The 19,835-nt window shown below is 40.5% G+C and overlaps 1 protein-coding gene across 7 annotated transcripts in view; it reads right to left on the bottom strand.

Annotated features, from left to right (window-relative positions):
- The window catches only part of EML1 (EMAP like 1), a 97,939-nt gene that overhangs the window by 32,135 nt on the left and 45,969 nt on the right, over positions 1 to 19,835 (bottom strand). For 2 of the 7 annotated variants that reach the window (XM_075282486.1, XM_075282490.1), the window contains exons 2-8: positions 18,240 to 18,422; positions 13,511 to 13,540; positions 12,447 to 12,579; positions 9,812 to 9,862; positions 7,426 to 7,560; positions 3,051 to 3,079; positions 2,135 to 2,161 (exon numbers count right to left, since the gene is read on the bottom strand). In XM_075282486.1, the coding sequence (XP_075138587.1) occupies positions 2,135 to 2,161; positions 3,051 to 3,079; positions 7,426 to 7,560; positions 9,812 to 9,862; positions 12,447 to 12,579; positions 13,511 to 13,540; positions 18,240 to 18,422 (588 nt within the window). The remainder of the gene's footprint in view (positions 1 to 2,134; positions 2,162 to 3,050; positions 3,080 to 7,425; positions 7,561 to 9,811; positions 9,863 to 12,446; positions 12,580 to 13,510; positions 13,541 to 18,239; positions 18,423 to 19,835) is intronic. The other 5 variants (XM_075282488.1, XM_075282491.1, XM_075282489.1 and 2 more) reach the window with 5 other exon arrangements.

Genomic DNA, 19,835 nt, shown 5'->3' with positions numbered 1-19,835 from the left:
GAACAGAGACCGGGCGCAGATGTGAATGAGCCCTGACAGTTGACTGTTTCCACTAACATCCAGCAGAATATTGAATGCAGCCCTGGAGTACAATACAGGCTCTGAATTGCCTGTATGCCTTGGGGTGTCAGCTAATATGGCACTGGGTTTCCAAAGTTTAAATGTAAGTCTTGCTTTTTGTTCATCATAGTTTACGTTTTGCTTCTATCCTAAATCAATGGTGTGTGACATTGTTGATTCTCACTATCCTTAGAAACTAAAGTAAAATAAACCAGTACAGGATATAGTAAAGTTTTGTAATATATGTACACAGTTGGGGAGAAATGTATTAAGAATGGTGTTTTCTACGTCAACCTTAATTCCCCTACTGGCGCAAGATGCGCCTGAATTATTAAGAGGCTTCAGCTTTTTCATAATTCTGGAGCATTTCAGGAGATTCTGTGCTACTGAATTGAAATCTGCACCAGTCAGGGACCAGCAGAGATTTCATTTCTACCTCACAATAGTTTTCTGGCACTAGTTATAGAAAATCTGAACGACTGAGGCATCCCCGACCCATCTTGATCCATACTATGTACCATGCACTTTCATTAGAGTGGCCTGCAAAGGCACAGAAACTACAAAGTGCTGCATCCTTGGCACAAATAAGGGCTGTACGCCAAAGATACACTACTGCTATAGAAGCTTTTTGGCATAGTTAGCACCGCTAATTCCCCTCAATGACTGGTTGCAGAGTAGTGAGTGCAGCTCTGGAGCATAATAGATTAAATAATCAAACTAAGCATTACAAATAATGTGATGTACACAGCATATGTGTAACACACACGTGTATAGCAATTATTTTAACTGGCTAAGAATAGCCAGGATGGAACATCAAAGCTTAGAAATATTAATACAGTACCCATGTAAAATGTACATTATAAAAGCCTCTTTAGTGTGGTCTTAAAATAAGTAAATAAACATTGAACATACAGTGTGAGATTACCCAGATCTGCGGTCTAAAGCCAGTGGCTCTTCAGCTGTTGTGGAAGTATAACCCTGCAACTGTCTGGGCATACTGGGAGTTGTAGTTCTACAATAGCTGGAGAGCCACGAGTAGAAGACCGCTAAAACTAGGTCATTAGTGAGTGAAGAGTTTAATAGACATGCCAGGGAAAAAGAAACATAAAAACTATAAAACTCATAATGATCACATTAGTATACTACTTGTAAAATATTCTGACTACCCATCTAGGACAACACTAAAACTCTACAGGATAACATTTCATATTTAAAGGGCTCTCGTTGCCTTCAGGAATATCTGAATAGTGTCCAGGAGAGGGCACTAAAGCACCAATTTAGAAGCATGAACACCCTGTAAAAGCTTAAATCAGTGATATGTTCTGCAGACGCCTGCACAGGGAGGGGAATTCTCACATCTTGTAAACAGTATAGACAGGAATAGACAAGAGAGGTTTTGGTTTCTGGGACTGACAGATATGGTTATATGAAAAGCAATATGAGCAGATTCTGGCTTGTAACTAGGGCGCTCCTTTACTTACATATTATGCCCCTTTAAACATGAAAATGTCTTACACTATGGAGGAAAGGAGGACACTGTGCACAGAAACCAAAATGCAAAAATTAGCAAAGCAAATTTATTAACTAAATAATAAAAACTAGATTTAGCCAGGGAAGGGTGCAGCTACATTTAGGAGGTGACAGCTCTATGCACTGTATATAACACACAAACATACAAGTCCCTGTGCAGACACCAATTGTCACTTGCCAAGATTAAGCAGTGTTACATAAGAAAAATTACATCATTAAGATGTCAGCAGAGGAGGCAGCCATTTTGCATAATGCAACCCATTCATTTGTTTGGGACCAACATCTACTGAACACAATAGTTAGTTATTTGATATAGCACTGCTGGTTTCACCCCAACTAATAAGCTGCAAAATGGAGGCCTCCACTGCCAGGTGAGACACTATGCCGGCATGTTATGGCTAATGGAAGGGAGCTAGTCACCAGTGAACCTTTTCAATGTCTTGAGGTGTGCAGTGTGACATTGAAGGGTTTTATGATGAACCTTCCATCGACTTGGCAACTGTGCTGCTCAGAGTGCTTGTTAGGCCTAGTGCCAAAATCCTACCTTTACAGTGTGTCACCCGCCGCTTCCCTTGTGATTACAGAGACAGAAAGAGAAGGTCGGGTAAAGATGTGTTTATTGCAACATAGTTACACATCCTAAGTGCCCCCTACCATCCTATTTATCAATAGGATATAAAAAGTACTCAATGAGAGAAGGGGGCCCAAAATGATGCTAAGGATTGGGGCCTCACGCTCCCTGCTTGCTGAGGAGAGCACTCTCATTATACACTCTAGAAGAGATATAGAAACAGCTGGTTAAATGGCTCTTCCCAGATCTTCTGCAGACTATAATGGATAGTGACCATGTAGTCTTTCCGGCCTCTTTTGGAAACAGCAGACACAGTAACTGCCAGTGATAGGGGGTTAGGGTGGTTGGACTGGTCACATATTTATGGGATATCCTATTGATTGATCCTATTGATATGCAATAAATATTCGTGTTGAAAATAGAGGACATATACACATTCTGGTAGAATTCAAGACATAACCTATAGATACAAAAAGTAAGATAAAAATAGATAGATAGATAGATAGATAGATAGATAGATAGATAGATAGAGGCCATTGACTGTAAGTTCTGGAACTTCACACTCTTATATTCAGTCACCAATAGTATAAATCATGTATTATTTCCCCAAAATCAAACCAAATACATAGTAACCAGAAGTTTGGGAAACACAATGTGTGAAAGGACGACACATTTTAAGATGTACACTTCTACACTGTGCCCTGTAAAATGAAGTGAATCAGATACCACATAATTGAAAGGTATTCCCCCATACGTATTACCATTTTATACTGAAGACTAGACCAAAGGAAAGAGCGCCAGATAGAGGTCAGAAGATTATATTGCAGGACAAATTGAGCTTCATATAACCCACAAACAAGAAAAATACAGGTAAGAAGTATGGACTCACCAGCACTGAATATTGGTTCCTTGGGTTTGCTGAGAAAAAAAAAGAAAAGAAAATAAATGATAGAAGTGGACAGCATAAACATGGCAGAAGAGCAGCAGAGTTAAGCTGTTGGACATCAGTGCAGCTCATACATTGCAAAGGAGAACTATGGAGCCTACTACTTCTGTATCACCTAAAGGTATACCATCGTATACATGATAGTCCTACCATGTACCAAAGCACAAGTGCACATGCTCTGAAGAATGATGTCATGCAAGGGCCATGGAGGAGGCAACATTCCTCAACATTTTCAAAATCTTGCTTGTTGTCAGTGAATGGAAGTAGCTAAAATCCTGTCCTGGTCATGTACACGTGACATCTTGCACCTGTATGAATAGCACAGTCAGGACTATCTTTCAGTCTATGAATGTATGATCCCGTCCACTGACAGAAATCAGAGATCTAAAAATGGTGAGTAAAATGAAATAAAGTATGTTACAAAGTTGCAGAAATTGTACATGAACATTCAGCTACACTTCTGCACCTAAGCCCCATGATCCAGCCTATCCAGCTAGCTGAACCCTGAGAACATTAGGTCATCTGTGTGTCCATAGCCAAATCCTGTACTGAGGACATAGACTGATATCTGCATTGGACCAGCACATTTCAGTGCTGAATACACTGAATGTTACACGAATGAGACCCATTGCTGCAGAAGAGGAATGACGTTATTGTTTGATCTCTCCACCAGAACAAGAAATTAGGTTATGACATGATATAATGGGTCTCAGCTGCCACATACCAACACCACCCAGAAACTGGCTGCTGAACTGTATAATTCAGAAAGCGCAATTATCTGGCCGATCCACCGGAAAATATGTCTCTTCTCACATCTAGTACTAGGGGTGATCTCAGTGCAACAGGGCAGGAAGAGGGCTTAACCCTTACAGACCTGCGTATTCCTATGTAGAGGATTCCAGGGTGGATTTCTAGCTATAGGAAAATTCGAGCACCTCTTAACCTCATTTTACATACAGAAATAATCTACATTACAGATAGAGACACTTTGTAGATTACATTTATTTATTCTTTTTTTTTTTTTTTAATTGCAACCTTTTACATTTTAAAAAGCAGACTGGTGAGGGTGTGCTGTAAGCAGGGCCATTGGCCATGCCACATTTATGATCATTTCCGTCAATTTACTGGTGTAAATGATGACTAAAATCTAAACCAGCTATAAGCCGGCGGGGATGTCACGGTAGATGCAATACCCAGCGGAGGGTGCACCTGATTTATGCTCTGCTGGCACACGTCATATGAAGAACAGCAATGAAAACACAAGTCTTCAGAAATCTGTCCCACTGTGCACATATATTACATTACTTATCCAGCACTGGTCCTGTATCATACTGCAGAGCTGCACTCACTATTCTGCAGATTTATGTACACGGTGAATCTATTACTTATCCTGCACTGATCTTGAATTACATCCTGTTTTATAGAGAAAACCTTTAATTGCGATTCCCCTAGACAAGATACCCATTGTAGGCATTTGCCATTTTTCCCTATGTCTGCTTATTATGAGCGGAATCAGGGAACATCCCACATTGTTTCATTGTGAAGAATTACTGTGAATACATGCAACAATAAGACATGCATCCATGGAAGCCGCCACTCCAAGACCATACAAATAAGGGGCTTCCTGATTACATGACACTAGAAATGCAGGACCCTGATAAGGAAGACGTCCTCGCCATAAACTCCAGCTATTTCAAAGTCAAATACAAACAAGTGCACAGGAAGTTCTGCAAGGGAAAGAGACTTCCAAACTAAAAATATATTTCGTGCCTTCCAGGAAATTTTTGTTTTAAGCTTTTAAAAAAAAACTATTTTAATGTCTTTATCAAAAAGCAGCTGAGTCTCTGAAGTACTCATCAGGTCCATGTATAACACAGATAGCTATTGATTTCAATGAGTCCAAAAATTTTTTGTGAGGGACTTAAAGGAAGCCTGTCAGCACAAAATTGTGATATAAAGTGATCAATCACAGTACTTTGTAAACGGTGCTGACAGCCTTACAATGATTTATTTATTATTCAGGAACGCTGCTCCATTTTTGTAAAAATCTTACCTTTTATCTCCATGCAAATGAACAAAAGAGGTCTTTAGGGGCATTGAATTCCATCAATGGGCTTTAGAGGCCTTTTTTCCCCATTAATTGGCTTCAGTACCTGCTGCTCAGCTTCGCCCACTAACTGCACTGTGTATGTCTAATAATGACACACTTCCCCCACCCAGAAGTGAAGGAAGCTGGCTGGCTTAATTTGGGGGCTGTGTCATCATTATTAGACACGTACAGTATAGTTAGTACTGTGTGCTGAGACCAAGCAGAGAGCTCAGTCAACTAGAGCTGAGCAGCCATTAGCAGCAGTAGATAGTGGAGCCCATAGATTGAAAGCAGTGCCTCTAAAGCTCTTTCTTGCTCATGTGCATACAGATAAAAGAAAGACAAGACAAGACAAGACTGCAGCAGCAGCCCTGAATAAGAAATACATCATTGTAAACTGTGTTGACAGCCCTACAAGGTACTGGGAAGAGTTTATATCTCAATTTTGTTCTTTAATGGGATTGTGCCATTAAGGACACTTATTCCATACCAAAAGGATAGGAGATAAGTACCTGATCTCTGCCAGGTTCCCCAGTGATCAGGAAGCCAGAGGATGGAACGTCCCCCTAAAACCTCCTTGTGAGTCCAGGTGTATTTATTTCTATGGGGCTGCAGGCACTGCCAGAGATTACAATCCTGGAGGCACCATAGCAGTGAAGAGGGCCACTCACACAAATTCATTGGAACTTCAAAAGGAGGCTTTAGGAGGACCTTCAGTCCTCCGCTTTCTTTCTTGCTAGGGCACCCAGTGGTCAAACCTCCAGACATCGGACACCTATTTCCATACCCTATGGATGGGGAATAAGTGTCCTAAATGGCACAAACCCTTTAATCGTAACTAGGTCAGCCTTTTTTTTTTTTTTTTTACATAACTAAATATGAACAGAGGTTCCCCCCCACTCCTAGACCCTAAATGAAAAATGCTTTACATGGTCACTAATTCAGACAATGAAGTCTAATTTAATAAAGCGAGCGATTGTGAAACGTTGAGACATAATGGAAGAAAGAAAGGTGACAGCAATGGACTGTAATGATAGCAGCTTTCACTGTACACTGAACATAAAGGATTCAGTAACATCTCACAGCATACAATGTAAGAAAAGACTACCGTGTACTTGTAACTACTTCTGGCTGATGAGATGTTAGTCACAGATAGCAAGCAGCATCCTTTTCATAGGCCATCAATAGTGGATCTGTGATGGTCAGGCCCCTGGGACCTCCACAGATCAGTTGCTATAAGACAGCACGGCTCCCGGAAAGGTTTACGTGCAGGGAGCAAAGGTTCTAAGAGCCAGAAGTAAAGCGGAAAAATCCTCAAGATATAATGTTAACCATTTACAAAACAACTATCAATATTGGAAAGCGGACAACCTCTTTAAGCAATTTTCTAATATACTTTCTGCATCAATTACTCACAAAAGTTAAGATCTCTGCTAGCTGCCATTGAAAGGAACATTCAGTGTTTTATTCCAGGACAGAGAATCTGTCTTGGTCATATGATGGACACCAAGATGCATGGTTCAGTGCAAGACAGGGCTCTGAGGGTGATGATGTGGCCATACTTACAATGGCTAATGGCTGCATCATTTGGCAACTGTGGTTTGGTGGGACCTTGAATGTGGTGTGGATGCAGCCAGAGTTGTATTGTTTGTCATCACACTATTAGCTGCGCTGTGCCAAGCTGCAACCTTTTTATTCATTACATGACCAGAATACTTTTTTACCCCATGGAAGTAAAAAGTAAAAGTTTTCGCTGACTGACAGCACAGATATTGAAACCCTTGATAAGCTTCTTGAAAGAAGAATGGAAAATTATGAAAGAACTACAATATCTGTATTTGCTGTACAATGAAGTATTGAAAGAAACACAGAAACCATCAATTTAAAGTAGCTTTAGGGAAACCCCAGTAAAAAAGCCCTTTCACACGGCCATATTCGGGCTGAAATAAACAGGTCATATATTATTGGTTGCAGGGACAATGTTAGTATGGTGTAAAACTGAGAGGTAAGAAAAATATAATTCTATCCTCCATTTGAGCAAAATGAAATTAAATACAAAGCAGCCATTATGGATCAGAACCAAGAAACAAGATAGTGGCAATTACTTTGTCCAGGCTGCCATTAAATAGATCTGGTCTGAAGTGCAGCTGCCCTTTACATTACTAGCAGCCACTTGTCGTGTGCAGGTGGGGCATTAGATTCCTGTAATATTGTACAGATATAACCTACCTTTCACTGTTCTTTTTGCTGCTGGATGAGCTGCTGGTCGATCCAGCACGGTTCCTGCTGCCTTTTGCATCCCCAGCGCTTTCTCTTCTGCCACCAGGAGAGATACGTTCAGTTGAGTTTGTTCTTTTGACATTACTACAAGCAAAGAATATGATAATAGGCATTATTACGGTGGGATACATTTGTCTGATAGAATAAACTTTATATTAATAGGACCAGGTACAGTAGGTGAAGTATCAAATATAAAAACTTATAGTCTAGAGAAAAATAGGGTATATATTTTGACATTATGACTGGACTCTGGCCCTTTAGACACCATTATTTGTTCACTTTAGAGCATAACTCCACCTGAACACAAATGACCAAATAAAAGGGTGCTACATGAAAAGTAGGTCACTGTGCACATACCGCACATTACTTTCTGTACTTATGCTAGCTCTCATTGTGTACATACATAAACTTATCCTGTACTGATCATCAGCTACATGCTGTACAATCTCCAGAACTGCACTTGCTTTTCTGCTGGTGGAGTCATTGGGGAAAATTCATGAAGACCGGCATATCATACATAGAGCTTGACTATGTCACTAAAAAAAAAAAAAAAAAATCAGCCTGATATATGAGGAGGCCTTGTCATGCAACCAAAATGAAGTCTATTCCAGCTCCTAGCTAGCATAAATTTCAGGCATCAATTCTGCCAGAAAATTGGCATAATCGATGGAGTATCTGTTGTGATCAATGGACCTGCCCACAGGATGCCTCATCACAGCCCTTTAAGGAAATTCGTGAAAGTGGCTTAAAAACAGCACTTGCGAGAATTCTGTTGAGAATGCCACTAGAAAAAAAAAAAAAAAAAAAAAAAAAAGTTGCAAGCGTGAGGTTTTTGACTTTTTCACACTACAAAACTGCCATGGGGGGGGGCTCAGCAAATCTGCCCCACTGTGTATACAGATTACTTCTTGTACAGACTCTAAATTATAGTTTGTATTATACTCCAGAGCGGTACTCACTATTCTGCTGGTTGAATCACTGTGTACATATATTATTCATCCTGTACTGATCCTGTATCTATATCTCATTATAGCAGAAATCTCCCAGTATTCCCCGATTATTTACAGTCTGATATTTGAAATGATATAAAATGATTATATATATATATATATATATATATATATATATATATATATACATACACACATACATACACACACACACAAGATCAGCAAATGACGAAAAAAAAAAAAAAAAGTTACATTTAACAGAGCTGACAATAAGCAATGTATGAACAGAATCCTCCATGGGAAGAATATGCAAATCTGCCTTCCATGATGGAATTAGGAAGACAGTTGCTGCCTCATTGTTGCAAACCAATAGAGGGCGCTCACTGGAATGTGCAAGCCTGTCTTAAGACAGGATTCCAGTGAAATAACCCAATAATGGCAATAATTCACATTCCAGTGAGCGCCCTCTATTGGTTTGCAACAATGAGGCAGCAACTGTCTTCCTAATTACATCATGGAAGGCAGATTTGCATATTCTTCCCATAGTTCCTTGCAAAGTGGAGTGCTAAAGGCTTAACAAGTCTCCACACACCTATATGGTGGTCTCTCCCTAAGGAGTGACAATATCCCCCGAACCCTGTCTAAGCCTCTCACCTCTACCAGGTTATAGTCCTCTCTACATCGGGCTGATGAGATCCAACCAGATCGAAACAGCTGTCCTCGATTGAGAGACTATACCTGGTATTAATCCCAGCGTCATTGCTAAACAAAGGCCTCTTGGAAGGTCGGGCATGAGGCTAAAGGGAGCAGCCATTATTGGGTTATTTCACTGGAATCCTGTCTTAAGACAGGCTTGAACATTCCAGTGAGCGCCCTCTATTGGTTTGCAACAATGAGGCAGCAACTGTCTTCCTAATTCCATCATGGAAGGCAGATTTGCATATTCTTCCCATAGTTCCTTGCAAAGTGGAGTGCTAAAGGCTTAACAAGTCTCCACACACCTATATGGTGGTCTCTCCCTAAGGAGTGACAATATCCCCCGAACCAGAATCCTCCAGACATAGCCATAGCGACAGCTTTTCTTATTGATTACATACTTATCTTACCCATACTGGACATTACAATAACATACAAGGTGCGATGGTCTTGAACATGTGATACAACATGCCTCTTCTCTAACAGTATTTAATGCTGCACACAATATTTCTATTTGGAAATCAGTGAAAGTTCCTGGATGATTTAACTTTAGTATACAGTCAAATATAGAAATTCTCTTTAAATATGGAGGAACTTAAAAGTTGGCAGCTAAAACATCAGCTCAGATCTCTATATACTTGTATTTAAAGAAAAAAAAGGGGGAAGGTGAAAAGAATGAAAGAATTTACCTTGTGGTGGTTTTAGTTATTTTACATGAATTCAAGAGACGGACAGACTTGCTAGAGCCAGAATGGTGCAGGAAAGAAGCAGAGAGCGTAAACGGGTGAGAGAACAAATCAGTGCCGGTGAAACAGACACAACAATGAACACAGACACATATTATGTCATCATAAGCAGGTTCAGTCAATAGCCTGGAGGAAATCATCAGACTAGATAGGAGTATAATAAACACATACATAGCATACCAATGAGAGGTGCTCCAGAGGGAATGGGGGCTCAGAAGTTGGCACCATGGTCTTTCAGCAATTTGGTCACAGCCAGTACAACATAATAAATGCTTGTCCTGAATTTGCATAGGTTTCCACTAAGTGTATTTTCTTTAAAATCTAAACTGCATAACATACAATATAATTTACTCTATATATTAATTCCAAATCATTGACCAAAATAAAGAGCTCCAAACTCCCTATTACCTTCACACAGTCAAGGAGTCAAAAAGGATTTCCAAGCTTTCAGAAACACACAAATTTACCTACATGCATATACATGCTTCTCATAGGATGCCAAGATAGCTCACATCTAATTATTGAACAATTTCAGTCTCATTCTGTGCAGCTCCTTTGATTTGATGCTCCCAGGGCTTTTTCTGGGTGGGATTCCTAATCTGTATATACACATCTCCCCTCTCACAAACATTGCTGCCATTTACAGCTGCCTGCATTTCCTCTAGTCCAAGATTTAAGTGAACTTTTTAATTATTCACTGTCCTAACACACAACACAGATCTGCTACTGACACATCCACCTAATCTAACTGGATACTGCACTATCTGCTGCCCTACAAATAAAACATAATCCAACCAGAGAGAGAGGGAAGCAGTAGATAATATTGGCGATAAAAAGCGTGTTTTTTCTGACATGCCATAACACAGGAAGAGGAGAGAAAAACGTTAAACCAGTTTTCAGAGTACAGAATGGTTATACACATAGCAGGTAACCACTATATGAGATTCTCATAAATGCATCTGAGCTAATGGAAGTGCATCAGTAAGAGGAGATTTATCTTACTTATGTAAACCACTTGCACATAATTTCTAAAGACTGTAGTATTCACTTAAAATGCATTTCCCATGAACATAACTAAATTTAAAGGGCTTGGCCACTTTCAGACCAATATTGACAAACAAATGTACAATAAAAAGATATACAATTCTCCAATATACTTTCTGTATCAATTCCTCACGGTTTTCTAGATCTCTGCTTGCTATCATTCATTCTGTTACTTCTAGTGGATAAAACTCTGACCATGGTCATGTGATTTACGGTCCATGGTCATGTGATGAGCACACAGGTGCTGCTCGTTAAAGTCACAGCACAGTAATCAGACATCTGCCTGGTAATCAGCTGTACACCTGTGTGCAAGTCACATGACCATGGTCAGACTTTTATCCTCTAGAAGTAACAGAATGAATGACAACAAATAGAGATCTAGAAAACTGTGAGGAATTGATACAGAAAGTTGATTAGAAAATTGTATATCTTTTCATTGTACATTTGTTTGTCAATATTAGTCTGAAAGTGGCCAACCCCATTAAATTTGTAGGTGAATTTTGATTTCTAACTAATTAACAACTTTGCAGAGTTTTAAACGTTTTCTCTAATCAACTTAGTGGTGACAGTCCACTAGCTTGATCAGTTGCAAATGGATACAATGGTGAATGCAGGAATCTTCTATGCTCTGAAACCAAACCATGATTCTCCGGTACCTGCCCCATGTGAGAGCGGAGGCCAATCAGCGGCCTCAAGAAGGGAACAGGGAACGTCACAGATTGGCCTCAGCAGTTACATATTAGCAGCCTCAGCGGATCCGGAACGAGAAATTCATCAACAAGAAGGCAGTCAACAGGACCAACCTGGGAGGACACCGGAAATGTGGGGATAGGAGAGTATGCTTTTATTTTTAATTTTTTTCCTCAACTCCCCTGTCCTAATTAGAAAGTATTATTTAGCCTGGACAACCTCTTGAAGCCATTAAGCTTCCCTTAGTGAAAGCTGCAGACAGTCAGGATTTTAGCATATAAAGTATCATGGTCACAAGTGATATAGAAGCATCTCCATGATAGCCAACGGTAGATAGAATAGCAGGGATCAGGCTTGCCATAAGCCACTTGCTTAGGTCTCTGAAAAGTACAGGCACACAGCAGTATTGGAGCAGAGCTATGAATCAGCAGCTCTCCCAGTTAGTGGCGCTGCTAAAACAGCTCAGCATTATGGAATAGAAGACAACCAAGGACTGATAGAAGTGTCTGCCAGAAAACATTGTCTGCACAGCCTTAGTAAAGAATGATGAAGATGCTTATCACACGACTTGAATTCTGTTGTTCTAACTTATTATGTAAGTTCTGTAATTAAAAAAATAAATAAATCTGAAAAACCCTTTGAAGTCAGCTCCTATCAAGGAGGAAAGAATAACTACATTAAGGATTTGTACAGACAAGCCCCATCTATAGGTTTAGAAGACTCCTGATCTCAGCCAGAATACAGCCATGTGTAGAGTAGTAAAGCAGCATGCAGGTGAAGATGTCATTTACTTGAAGAGCTGATAATCAATAAAGCCCTGCTCACACCTAGAGAATGTTCTTACCTTTTGGATGCTAGAGGAACAATATCTTTCCTGGTCCCAGAAGGTGATGGGAGTGAGCTACTTGGTTTCTTTGGTAAGATGGTTTCACTGTTAACAGTCGTTCTCAGCGGTAATGTCTGGACCAGGGGTCTAGCTGTAAGGAAAGAATATTACATTTACTTTCAGGTTTTCACCATATTCTTCCAGCTGCACAGTTTGTTAATAAGACTGTTAATGAAAAACGTGTTAAAAATGCTGTTTAGTGATTTATGGTAAAATGTAGAAACTGCGATGAAAGAGGAGCAGGCCATGTTCACACTAGTGGCATAGACAACAGCCAGAATGTAGACACAGAAGGATCGCAGGCATCACAGACTCGCACTACTGCATGCCTTCCTGCTTTAGAGAACGATTTTAATTCAATGTAAATAGATTTTTATTATATACAAAGGAAAGCCGCTATTTGAACACTAGTCATGGACATGACAAATGCTGGACAAACCCAATGCAACTGTATATCCCTCTATACACCACATTCTTCTACAGGATTAGAAAAACATGGCTGCTTTCTTCCAAAAACAGTGGAACACTTTTACACAAGGTGTCAGTGACATTGCTGCCAAGCCTTGTTCACTTCTATGGAGCTCTGCTGTAATACAATGCAAAGTCCATGGGCAGTAGTGGCGCACTTACTTGTAGAGAAAATCCCATCCCCCCCCCTCTCTACCCTCATCCTGCACCTGTCCTCCTGTGTTTCCTGAATGGCACCTGCTTATTATTATAGCACAATTTCCTAAAATATCAGAGAAGGTTCACCAAGGACGGTGATGACACCTGGTTAGCAGGCTGGATATTGATGAAGTGACTACATTGTACCTGTGATCTTCTTACCAGTGTGAACATTGCTGGATGTCAGGTCACAACATATTAGAACTCCTCGTGTTGTGCAATATAGTGGGTCAGTGGAGCCACATCCACTAGTAGTATTGATGACAACACTTGTAACATGCACAGTGCGAGACCCCCTAGCATGGGTTACATATCACAAGGCACTGAAATAGATGATGCAGCTCATACACATTTACCTTTTTGTTTTTCCTTCCCTGGCCCGGATGCTGTACAAAAACAGACCTTTGGAAGGTTACAACTTATTATCTAATACAGCCATCACCTAAGTATTGCATAGCGAGGCTTGGAGCAGTCTATACTATGCCATGCTGCAATTATTCGGGGGATATTGTCACTCCTTAGGGAGAGACCACCATATAGGTGTGTGGAGAATATCCCCCGAACCCTGTCTAAGCCTCTCACCTCTACCAGGTTATAGTCCTCTCTACATCGGGCTGATGAGATCCAACCAGATCGAAACAGCTGTCCTCGATTGAGAGACTATAACCTGGTAATAATCCCAGCGTCATTGCTAAACAAAGGCCTCTTGGAAAGTCGGGCATGAAGCTAAAGGGAGCAGCCATTATTGGGTTATTTCACTGGAATCCTGTCTTAAGACAGGCTTGCACATTCCAGTGAGCGCCCTCTATTGGTTTGCAACAATGAGGCAGCAACTGTCTTCCTAATTACATCATGGAAGGCGGATTTGCATATTCTTCCCATAGTTCCTTGCAAAGTGGAGTGCTAAAGGCTTAACAAATCTCCACACACCTATATGGTGGTCTCTCCCTAAGGAGTGACAATATCCCCCGAACCCTGTCTAAGCCTCTCACCTCTACCAGGTTATAGTCCTCTCTACATCGGGCTGATGAGATCCAACCAGATCGAAACAGCTGTCCTCGATTGAGAGACTATAACCTGGTAATAATCCCAGCGTCATTGCTAAACAAAGGCCTCTTGGAAGGTCGGGCATGAAGCTAAAGGGAGCAGCCATTATTGGGTTATTTCACTGGAATCCTGTCTTAAGACAGGCTTGCACATTCCAGTGAGCGCCCTCTATTGGTTTGCAACAATGAGGCAGCAACTGTCTTCCTAATTACATCATGGAAGGCGGATTTGCATATTCTTCCCATAGTATGCTGCAATTATGTGTGGTTACATGGAAAGAAATCTTAATTGCTCACATAAACTTCACATGATCACGGTGTTCAGATCACTGCTTGCTGTCTGTGAAGGGTCCAGAGATAGAACACATGCACAGATCTTATACACGGTTTGTTAGAACGGTTTTCAGCTTAAACAACCAAATCCAAGCCAACTACAATACAAATCTCTCAGTAGAAGTCCCAGAACATCGAACAATGATGACATATCCTAATGCTATGAGAATACTTCTTTAGGAACTCTTGTTTTAGCAGAACAGAGGTAAAAGTAGAGGATACCCATCTTGTCTCAGTGGTGCAGGAGTACAGGGACCATCCATCACTCACGGGACATTACTGACCTTTATTATACACACCATCTGACATTTCAAAATGTGGACTACATAAAATGAGATTACAAAGGGTCACTATGGGGTAACAACAAAACAGATGCCAACTAGATTAAGCAAGTTAAACAGCATGTGCCACAATTCAAGCTTATTATATTTTTCTCCCCTGACACACAGGATTAATGCCTTACCTGATCCAGCAGAGCTGCAATGTCTATCAGTATCTGACCTCTTATGCAGAGATTGATCTAGGGGTTTAAAGGGGCTTTCACATTACAGGGTAGGACACAATGTTGGTTCAGGATTCTCTTATTTTCCTTGATCAGCTTACTCTTATGGGACCCCACAAAGAAGCAGAGATTTTTACAAAGCAGACAACCCCGTTAATCCCTTAACAGTTGCATTAAAGGGGACCTTTCATCAGATTGGGCACAGGCAGTTCTATATACTACTGAAAAGCCGACAGTGCACTGAATTCAGCACACTATCGGCTTTCCCGATCTGTGCCCCGGGTAAAGAGCTATCGGTCCTGGTACCGTAGGGCTTTACAGTCAGAAGGGGGTTTCTGTCAGTCAGGTACGTCCTTCTTCAAAGCAGCGCCTATCGCGCTGTGCTGTGTGAACGGGGAGGAACGCTCCCTCCCTCTGCTCACAGTGCTCGTCCATAGACAAGTATTATCAGGAGGGGAGGGGGCGTTCCTCCCCGCTCACACAGTACAGCACTATTGGTGCTGCTTGTACAGAAGGAAGTACCTAACAGACTGTCAGAAACGCCCTTCTGACTGTAAAGCACTACGGTACCGGGACTGATAGCGCTTTACCCAGGGCACAGATTGGGAAAGCTGATCGTGCGCTGAATTCAGCGCACTGTCAGCTTTCCAGCAGTATATGGAAGTGCCTGTGCCCAATTTGATGAAAGGTCCTCTTTAAAGTCGCAAAAACTCCCCAATTTTTTTTTTTTTTTTTTTTTCAATAAATATTTGTCTCATGGGGAGTTAGAATTTTGTAGCTTCTAGAAATACTCCATATTTGTCAAGGTCCATACGACAGATTCAGAAATATGTCAAACTACAAATGGAATTCGTAGTTAAAGGCAGTGCAAAGTTAGACCATATTGATAAACATGCCCCATTGTCTATAGATTCCAGGACCACATAAGAATTTACAAGCTATTTCATCTCTGGAGGCCTCCTTGTTAACCCTCTCTCTATTCTGTCTATCCTGCTGTGCTTGACAGGGCAGCCAGTGCAAACCGTCAATTATAAGAGAACAAAACAAGAAGCTCATAAAACCAAATTTATATCCCAACTCTTTGAAGAAAGTCCTATGATGAACTGCCTTCGATGTAACCAACAACTTAGTAGCCCCTTACTCTCTAAAGAGGACTTTCAAGAGCCTATGATCCTTGGATCTGCACTTAGCAGATTACATCAAGAGCGTATAAAAATATTTTTACACTTATCTAAAAAAAAAAAAAATATTAAACTAAAAGGAAGAACTAAATAATAATCATAAATTATTATTATTATTAATAATAATAATACCAACACTTAAAAAGCCCTGCACCCGTGTCAGTTAGAGATCATCAGAAAGGTTTCCATCTGCTGACATATAACAGAGATCTTGGAAATGATGATAGCTTAAAGTGTTCCATTTTATTCATTTAAAGGGTTTCAATCATTAAAATTCAACTTTTTGTCCCTAACACATAGGAATAGCCTTAAGAAAGGCTATTCTTCTCCTATTTTTAGATGTCTCCTCCGCGCCGCCATTCGAAAGAAATCCTGTTTTTCTTCTGTATGCAGTTCTCTCGCAGCACTGGAGGTGGGCCTTAGCGCTCAAACAGCACTGGGGGGTGTCCCCAATACTGCGAGAGAACTCTCCAGCGCTGTCTCATCATCTTCAGGAACGTGTCTTCTTCTGGCGCTGGCTTCAAACTTCTAGGCCTCTGTCTCTAGCCGACTGCACATGCCTAGAAGTTTGAAGCCGTTGAAGCTCTCAGTGCTGCGAGAGAACTCCTTTGCATACAGAAGAAAACTGGGATTTCTTCCGAACGGCAGCGTGGAGAAGACCTCTAAAGGTAGGAAAAGAATAGCCTTTCTTAAGGCTATTTCTACATGTTAGGGATAAAAAATAAATTGCATTATAATGATTGAATCGCTTTAATTTATTTTTTGTTTTTGCTATTGTGTTAGGGGTGTGTGGTAACATTTTTGTAATATACTTAATTAATAACACTTACTTTTAATAGAAAACAGGATGTCAAGTCCCCTTTAGCAAAGCTCTAAGCATTGCCAGGAAGACTGTACAGCCATACTCAAAGCAGCATGTAGAGCAGAAGCATTTGTCAAGTGTTATACTTGACTTAGGGGTAACTTCACACTGAAATGTGATGTGTGTACTTCAATAAAAGTTAATTTTTTGGTTGACTTGGGTAAGTGAGCATATCCTTTTTTCTTCCTAGGACTGTTTTTCTACAAACCCATCATATCTATTTCACAGTATTAGAAATTATGAGGAATTGATCTCATCTTATTAACAGAGGGCCAGGCTTGTTAACCCCACCCGATCACAGACATTTTTTGATCTTCAATTTTCGTTTTGACACCCCATCTTCCAAATCCCATAAAATTTTTATTTTTCTGTTCAAAGAGGTGTTAAAGAGGGATTAAAGTTTTCATGACAAAATTTGTATTCGTCTTAGTACGATTTAATATTCTGTATGATGTACTAGAAAGCTGGAAGAAAATTCAGAAAAACAAAACAAAACTACGTTTGTGCAACTTTGTTACGAGTTTCATTATTATGATATTCACTCTGCAGGCAAAATGACATGTCACCTGTATTCTATGGGCCAGTCTGATTCCAGGGATACCAAATTTATATAGGTTTTTATTAGGTTTTAAATAATCCAAAACTTTGCAAGGAAAAAAACAAAACAAAACACGCATTTCTTGGAGTAGCCATATTCCGACACCCATAACTTTCTTAATATATTCATTAACAGGGATGCATAAGGCTTCCTTTTTTTGCGGGGCCAGTTCTACTTGTTATTTATACTATTTTGGGTAATGTCTGATGATCTGATCGCTTTTTAGTCTGATTTTTATGGGAGGTGATGGAGCGATTTGGCTCTTGATTCCTCCCCCCACCCCCCTGCTACTGTGCTCACTGTAGGGGAAAAATATTTTTTATGTTTAATCTTATCAGAGGCCTTCAACCTGTAATTTTTTTTTTTCCACTTTTGCTACACAGCTCTAGCCTAGTGCCGTGTCGGTCATTCCCATATGCACCCATTTTTCATCCCTGCTGTAAATATATTGCATCATTACGCCATCTGTACTATTGCCATGAAGCCACTTTTTTGTGCATTTTAACACCCTACACTTTGTGTGAGACTTTTATTTTAGTAAAGGCCTAGAACATCTAACGCACCTTTGGTGGGCCCTTTGCGGTTCTGCAGGGCATGTTGCTCCTCTGAGACATTGAGTCGTCTCACTACATCGGCCAAGGCAGACTTCAGCAGCTGGATTTCATCCTCTTGAATCTGCACCCGCTGCTCCAGTGATGCAATGCGATCTGTCACCTCCATACTGCTGGAGGCTGAGGCGCTGTCATCTGTAACAGGAGCAGAGAGACTATTCAGGACACCATGTAAACAGAGAGTCACCACTGTACACACTTCAATATGCCAGCAGACTATTCGCATCCTCCTGCCAATGACACATAGCATAACAATCCTGGTATCAGGGGTGGCACATATATTAGCACATTTAGTAACACAGAGATAAAAGAAAACCTAATCTTCTCTTGGTGTACCAGGACGCGTTTTTAATTAAATGATGACCTACTAAAGCTAATAATGGCAATTCAATTTGCTGCCTTCGCAAATGGACCAAATCCAATCGGTCTTTAGAACAAGGTCATGCAAGAACAAGTTTCAATATTATTTTTATTACTGTTCTACCATTCTCTAGAGGCAGCATTCAGTGTAAAGAATGGAGGTTTTCATTCTAGTTGTTATGTTACAGCTGGGGGCAGGTAGATGACAATTATGGCAACTTCTCCTATATACAGTAACAGGCCACAAGTATTTTGTTATATAAAACATAAATGAAATAAACTCAATTACAGCCAAAATCTGTAGAAGTTCCTAGATGCAGCCATGGCACCAAACCCAGCCCCCCTTCCCCCATGGCTGTGCAGTCAGTAGGCCAAACCATCAATTCCAGAGTCCAACTCAGATTTCTGCTCCAATTTCTTCATATATAGCTGACAGCCATGGTCAGGCAGAAGTAGCAAAGATCCCCCCTGGTGCAATGCCGTTTGATGCCAACCATGGTTACCGCGAGCACCTACACATCACAAAACTTTACTGTAAAATTGCCTTATTGCAGTTAATATAATAAGATACTCAAATGAAAACCTTTTATAAGAAGCCTTTGATGGAGGTGGTGGACGTGGAAGTCCTTCCTGGTTTACATATTGCAGGGACTGCTGTCTACTATAAAGAATCTGAAGCTCGTCAGTTTCACAGGAGATGTGAGCCATTGTATAAAGTGGGGCCTACAATTCGGCAATAGCAGGAGTCTGAGTGCTGCATGTCAGATCTATTATGACAGTCTGATGCCCCCAAGTAATCCAGTAAATCTGAACATGAGAACATGACTTTGTTCTCATTCTTAACAGAGCTCCATATTTTTCCACTTTTTCGAGCCAACTTCCCTTTTAGCCGCCTTATAATTTATTTCACACCCTACAGCTCTTAGATCATTCAGCTTTTATCTCCCCAAAAAATCTTCTGGTAGCTTCCATGTCATTTCTGCTCATTTCATTATCAGTACTCTGTCTCTTGTATCCATTATACCTCTCATCTCTCTGGCTTGCTTAATATTCATCCGGCACTTAGCTTTCTGCAAATCTCATTAGTAAATTCACTTTGGCAAAGAATCCTTCCATTGATCCGCACTGTGCAGTAAAATCTAAAACCACCTACCCAGCAATATTCCTATTAGATCAGTGTCCTCTTCA

The sequence above is a fragment of the Leptodactylus fuscus genome, chromosome 7, assembly GCF_031893055.1.
Source record: "Leptodactylus fuscus isolate aLepFus1 chromosome 7, aLepFus1.hap2, whole genome shotgun sequence".
NCBI classification, from domain to species: Eukaryota; Metazoa; Chordata; class Amphibia; order Anura; family Leptodactylidae; genus Leptodactylus; species Leptodactylus fuscus.
Note: the sequence above shows the minus strand (reverse complement) of the source record. Positions and strands in the feature narration are given on the sequence as shown.